General features: G+C 43.9%; 1 protein-coding gene across 1 annotated transcript; it reads right to left on the reverse strand.

Moving 5' to 3' along the window:
• Positions 1-3,263: 3,263 nt before the first annotated feature.
• On the reverse strand, positions 3,264-4,855 carry LOC128742222 (glycine receptor subunit alpha-3). Its single transcript, XM_053838509.1, has 5 exons — positions 4,776-4,855; positions 4,252-4,706; positions 3,958-4,193; positions 3,538-3,891; positions 3,264-3,473 (listed from the first exon to the last, which is right to left on the reverse strand). Exons 1-5 carry the CDS (start codon positions 4,853-4,855, stop codon positions 3,264-3,266), a joined length of 1,335 nt encoding a protein of 444 aa, XP_053694484.1.
• Between the last annotated feature and the right edge of the window lie 2,399 nt (positions 4,856-7,254).

A 7,254-nucleotide genomic window follows, 5' to 3' on the forward strand; every position in this document is an offset into this window, starting at 1 on the left:
CGTCTGCTGCATCTTAATTGATAGCCAAACAAGAGGGCTTGTTTTGACTGGTCTTCCACTACCTTGCTTGCGTTGTTGGGCATCTTAAGATATGGTAAACAGCCTAAGCTGCAACATACCGTGTACCCCCGTTCGTTTGACCGTTTTTAATCTGAACACTTTTTAATTTGAACCCCGTTGGTTTGCACGACGTGCAAATTAAAAATGGTTCAAATGTCATTCTCAATATGACATCATTTGCTTATGTAGACAATGCACATAAACACGTTTTTTTGTACTGATCTAGCGTGTTTAATCTATTTCACATTGCGTTTTCCCAACGATTAGTGTAGAAATCCAATCGGAGAATGAAATATTCGCTGCTTGCAACTGCCAACTGAATCAAACCACCAAAACAATAACAAAGAACAGGGTAGCCAGTTCACACTAGTTCCAGCATATTTAGTGTTACCAGTTGTTCAAATTAAAAACTAACCCCGTTAGTTTGCATGAGGAATCGTTCAAACGAACGGGGGTCCACTGTATTCGCTATTTAAATGTTGTACTATATACTTTTTGCCGAGATTTCTGTGGCAGTTCGTAGAACTGTACAACGCGCTCTCGAAATGCTTCTTGTTTCGACGTCATTTTAAGCAAAACAAGGCAAGCATAAACAAAACAAAAAATATTGACAAAAAGAGGAGAGAGAGAATGAGAGAGAGAGAGAGAGAGAGAGAGAGAGAGAGAGAGAGAGAGAGCGAACACATACATACTCTCATTTCTCGCTGAGCTCGTTTGTTGTGGAGTATAGGAGCTTCAAAAAAATTCCAAAATTTTAGTTGTCACTCGTTATGACGTAGATATTCCCGTTGACTCACTGTTCCTCGTGTCTCACTATTGAATACTCTCCCCTATTCATAAAAACACATACGCTCCTCATCATTCGATCCAATGTTGCTCCGATCAGTTATACCAGTTTGTCCGGAAATCCGCAGTTGCGCATTATCTTGCAAGGGCTTGATAAGGTTGCACAATGACGAATAGTGTGCTGTCCCAAGTATGCTTTTTCCAGCCATAATTTTGCAATTTTCATCAGTCCTGGTCAATAACGGAGTACCCAGATAACACAAGATCGTAATAAAAAGTTGACATTAAATCGTTTTCATGTCAATTTTACATTGAAATTATATAATGATTAGAGTATGTCAAAATAAAGTGAACAGTAAATTGCTTTGCAGTCGTGCATGTCCGCATATACAACTCATGACTGTAAATTATAAAGCAGTACAGATGATTGCAGTATTAAGTTATATCTTAATCATATATTCAGGAGTATTAAGTTGCGAGTAATAAAAAACCGCTGTATAAAATGCAAGATAGAATTACAAATAATTGTCAAAATTTTCGCACGTATATTGCCTCCACTTTGGTACATATATGTTCTTATACGGAGTGAAATATAACTTTTTCGTTCAGATATGATTTCGTATATCTCAGTTGCAATCGAGATATACAAACCAAATGGTTTACTGGGTAGCAGCACACGGGCCGGGCGGTATCCTTTGCTTATTCTTATGCTTATGCTCTGCTTAAATCCGCGGTTGTGCATTATCTGCCATAGCTTATCTCGATCAATTGTATCGTATGCTGTTTTGAAATCAACAAATATGCTGTTAAGGCTCATCACCGTGAAATTCTATAAATAGTGTTCTAGCAGAGTTGGTCACGTGGGCACGTGGGTGGTATTCCCGACATTTCTTCACGCTCTGACCGATGGTGAAAATTTGGTCCGCTGCAACGCGAGCTCCCATGAAACTTGCTTGATATTTCCCTACGAAACCTTGTGCTGTCGGTGACAGCTGACGTAACTTCGCCGTTGTTTCAAAGAACTACTTCCACCTTGCATTTGTTTGTGAATAGATTCCTATATCCCTATGTCAGGTTTTGGAATGTAACCCATGCGCGTGTTTTCAACTCGAAATAGTAGTTTCAGTTCTTAACGACCTCTGTCCTCCTTCTTGCGCTTTTTCATGCTCAAGATTGTAGTCAAATGGTTCCGTGCATGTCGGTAGTAATTGATCAAGTTATCCCTAGTGATAATGCTAAGATTATTTGTCCAATAATCCGTTGATCGAGCGTATTACTTCTCAACAGTCTTCGAGGGTTGAAGCACCCAAGTCTGCCATCTTAGCTTTAGTGCCATGACACCACGTCTCTTAATTCCGACTACAGACGCTTACTGTGATGAGAAGACGATGTCCCGATGTCCCAGTTTGCAGTAGAATCATTGTGAAGACCCGTTCCTGACATGGGATCGAACGTTGAAGTCCGGCAAGGCTATTCCTCGTACACAAAGTTACCATTCACATGACTGTCACTTTCCCTTTCAGCATAGTGGAGATCAGGTCAGCAAGGTTAGTGAGCTGATCTTCACTAACGTTGATCATATCCCAGCCACGACAGTATCACGGGGATAGGAAATGCTGTAACTTTTATGTGAATGGACAAATTCTAAGGGGATGAAAAACCATCGAAAGAATCGATGTCGATGTCACATTTTCCTCGATTTGAATGCAGCATGCGAAAGAAGATACTTAGGCCCCGAGTACCTGAAAGCGGATCTAGGTGAAAAGTATTCATTTAACTGTCTAGTTATATACATACTATAGGTATTTTTATTCAGCGACTTCATTCTCTTTATACAAAAACAGAATATTGCGTGTGTTTATCCTGGCTTTTACAATCTACTTCAACAAGTAACGATAGCTCAAGATTATAGGAGTTACTTTATACAAAGCTCTACAACATCTACTGTCGATTACAGCCTATTCCAAAAAATTTTATACCTCTCTCTCTCTATTGGTTTGGTTAAACGATTTGGTTGGTTTAGTATGCATGTTTCCATTGATACTAATCGTACGGACGATTGCTCTTCTGGTCACAACATTACAAGATTCGACCATCATGCAATTTAAATCGTATATTTTTTTTGTGCCAACTGGTCTCGGCTATTATGCATATCAGTTTAAAATTATTTATATCTTTTTGAGATTTCGGTCCGCTTGATATCGGCTGGAAATCGTTACGATGGAGGCGCGTGGTGTTTTAGTAATTTACAGCTTTGAGATTGTAGTTAAAATTATTCATCTTTAATCCAACGAGAATGTCAAATTCTACGGATAAATTGACGTTCACTAAATGCTTCATCCCGAGAAACTGTTGTTTTGTTAGTTGTTTATACATGTTGGCTTTAAGCTAAAATGCGTTTGTTTGGCACAAACCGTTTAAATGTACTCGTAAAACATGATCCAATAGGCGGCATTGAGTACCGTGAACAGCAGGGGAAAGAACACGCGGGAGAAGCGATCGACGTTGATGGCTCGTGTCAGCCGTATTTGGGCCGGTGTTAGTTTTGGAATGGCCGACGCCGGTTTGCTCGGTGGCGGGGGAATCGTTTGGATGTGTGGTACTGGCGAGAGCAGCATGGTGCTTTCCTGAAATGAATTCAATTGAGTTACTGGACAGGGAGCATCGTTGGCAATAGATTGGCTGACTGACCTGTCTTTGGAATGTATTGACCGTGGTTGTTTCGCTGTTCTCCATCGTTTTACTGCTGCGTTTGCCGTTTTTGATGGAGAAATCAAAAAATCTGTCCAGTTTTGGCGGTGGTGGTGGCTCCGGTTTTGGTGGTCCAGAATCGCCAAGAACGATGTTGACCAAGCAGTACTCCATCAGGGCCATGAACACGAACACAGTACAGACGGACATGAACGCGTCCACGGCTTTTAGGTAGGACACCGGCGGTAACGATGCCTGAGACTTTGCGTGTTGCGTTGAAAGCGTTAGTAGCGAGGTTACTCCCAGTGTCACACGAGCCGGTGCCGCTTCCGGTTTGATCCAAAACGAAACCCACTGTTGAAGAGTATAAAATTTAAGTATGCATTTCGAATTAGTATTATTTTTCCAGTCATAGCTTACCGACATGATGACAATCAGACATGTAGGTATGTATGTATGGAACAAATAGTATCCCAGTCGTCGCTTGAGCACGAATATGACCTCGAGACAGGTGAAGTTTCCCGTTGAATACACCTGCGTACAGTCAGCAGTGTTGTTCTTTACTAGTGCCAGCTGAGGCAACTCGATGTTTTCATCCACGACTAGAGGAACGTCAGTGTCCCATTGAAAAATTAGATCGTCCGTAGTGTGTGATACTAGAAAGTAATTCAATTAAGTTTTTCGAAATCTTTCACATTATTCATTGTTACTCACAACTTTCCATTTGGAGCTTGCACTCCTGAGTGTCATGAGGATAAATAAGGAAATTCATCGCACAGGAAAGCTTCAGCGTTAGCTTAACCATGTACAGAATGGTTTTGTCCTTGTAAAGCCACATGTAATGGTTGGGAATAGTCATTGTCTGGAACGTAACCGATTTTGCATTTTTGAAAAACGAATCCGGCCGCCACATGTTCTTCAACCATTCGACCTCCAGCAGCCGGTACTCGGAGGTCATGTTCTCCGGCAGCCGCAGCCGGTGGTCCTTCCAGGTTTGGGCGAAGAAAATATCCGCCGCGTACGTCATCGAAGTTTCGTCGATCGAATCCAATCCCATGACGGTCACGTGAAAGAACACCGTTGTCGGTTGGCCGTCCTTCTTTGGAGGACGCATCTTATCATACAACTTCGGATCCTCCGGAAGGATATCGTTGAAGGTGAGGCTTGTTCTGGGATATTAGAAGAGGGATTATAAAATTTTACGAACGTTGATCACTCGCTTCACTATTGGTACTTACTGGTAATGTTCTCCGGCGGTGCTTGTTATACATGCTGCTACTACAGTGATTAGTAAAAGTATGTCATAATCTACAAGCATGACCTGTTTGCTGAAAACAAAAATGACAGTTTATTATTAGCTCTTAATTCTAGGCAGATAGTAAGTAGTGGTAGTTTCCTAATACCTAGATTTAGAGTTTGATTAAGCTAAAATACTCTTCAACTGACTGAAAGGCTCTTTGGTTGGTGAACGGCTGGATATGCATGCTCTCAGATGCCTCGTGACGACAGCATCTTCTATCCCTACCTCCTCGTGGTACCAAGCGGAATATGAGCAACCTTGGTGGAGATTGGGTAACCAACTCCGAGGGAAACTAAAGTCGTATACGAACATGGAGGAAAGTGCTTATTCGCATGAGCTGAGTATCTCAATGCTCAAACTAGTGCACCACACTCCAGGTTAAGAGCGGCCTACGATAGCGTCTGTTCTGGGGGCGTACGGCTGAATAAAGAAATGTGATATCTCGGCTCGGCACTAGACCTAAAATGGCCGGCCCCTTTTGCTATGGGTCTTTTGACATTTTTATACCATTAAGTAGGGGGTTTCATACCATTAGAGTATGAAATGGAGAGAGTTACCTGTAAGGAGCGTCAAATATAGCACTGGCTCTCTCAAGCTCCCACCTAGTACCTCCACGCAGATCTAAGTCAAATGATAACGGTCCATGGTCTTACCCGGAAATGCTTCATGTACTTACTGGAGCAGCTAAGCTAGGAGGTGCGAACTAGAACTGCCTGTTCTCCAGGTGAGGGGCGGCTCACACAGCGTCTGTCTCGAAACGGGCGGCTGAATATGAAATGCTGCATCCCGCAAGCTATACCTAAGATGGCAGACCCATCAGTGGGATGTAGGTATCGCGACCCCGGTGAGGTAGTACATGAACCGGCACGGGCAGGCTTGCTTGCTCGAGAGCTGCATCAACTCGGAGTGGAGATCGCTGCTCTTCGGGAAGTTCAGTGGCCAAATTCCGGAGAAAGGGAGTTCCGTGCAGTAGACCCTATTGCAGGCACTTCTCTCAAGTACCACATCTGCTACAGTGGCGGTAAAAAAGCAGAACATGGAGTCAGTTTCGCAGTGTTGGGAAAACAAAAGCTACGAGTTATCCGGTGGAGGCCCGTAGATGACCGTATATGCGTGTTGAGGATTAAGGGCAGATTCTTCAACTACAGCCTAATCAACTTATATGCACCGACAAATGATAAATCCGATGATGCTAAGGACGAGTTTTACGACAGGCCCGGTTTTACCGATGGACCAATAGAGAGTGCCTAAAACACGACGTGAAAATCATTATCGGAGATGCAAACGCGCAGATCGGGAGGGAGGAATTCTTCCGTCCAGTCATTGGAAGACATAGCCTTCATCTGTCGACCAATGATAACGGTCTGAGGCTTATAAATTTTACCGTGACCAGAGGAATGGCCATCTGTAGCACCTACTTTCCACGTTTGAATATTCGGAAACACACCTGGAGGCATCCAAATGGAGACACTAGCTCTCAGATCGATCATGTCTTGATTGACGGTCGACACTTTTCGGATGTTATCGATGCACGGTCTTTTCGTGGACCAAATATCGACTCTGACCACTATCACAGTAAGATTCGCGCAAGACTGTCAAACACGGCGAAAGCTCGCACTGAGAGGACGCTGCGTTTCAACATCCAGCGGTTAACGGCAGACGGCGTAGCAGTGGAGTACGCCAGGAAGCTTGACCAACGAATCGCAGAGCAGCAGGTAGAAGGAGAAGATATAAATGGGCTGTTAAGGAACATCCGAGGTGCTATCGAAACAGCTGCGAGAGAGGTGGTAGGCACGACGCGCGAAAGACAGCGTAACAGCTGGTTTGATGCCGAATGCCAGAGAGTGACAGATGAAAAGAACCAGGCCAGGAATCGCTTGCTCACTGCAGCAACGCGTCAAAACAGAGAGAGGTACAGAGACACTAGAGATGCGGAAAAAATTCATCGTCTAAAGAAACGCGACTACGAGGAGCACTTGCTCACCGGCGCAGAGGAGCGATACGCCAGCAACGACACATGGAGTTTCTATAAAATGGTGAGATGCAGGAATCTTACCATGCCTGTGATGTGCAATGCAAAACGGCGGTAGCAGCCTGGTGGAAGGAACACTTCCAGACACTGTTGAATGGAGAGGTAAACGCGGAGATCAGCAGGGATAGGATAGGAATTGTAAGCGATGGCCAAGCTGTGGAGCCACCAACACAGGAGGAGGTTAAAAAGGCAATCAGTGAGCTGAAAAACGGTAACGCTGCTGGGAAGGACGGTATCGCGGCTGAACTTCTAAAAGAGGGGAGCGAGCGGCTGTACGGAGCAATCCACCGGATCATTGGAATCATTGGAGGAGGAAGAACAAATGCCGGAAGAGTGGTTGCATGGCCTCATTTGACCGATTTTCAAAAAGGGACATCGACTAAAG

Source organism: Sabethes cyaneus, chromosome 3 (assembly GCF_943734655.1).
Source record: "Sabethes cyaneus chromosome 3, idSabCyanKW18_F2, whole genome shotgun sequence".
Taxonomy (NCBI): domain Eukaryota; kingdom Metazoa; phylum Arthropoda; class Insecta; order Diptera; family Culicidae; genus Sabethes; species Sabethes cyaneus.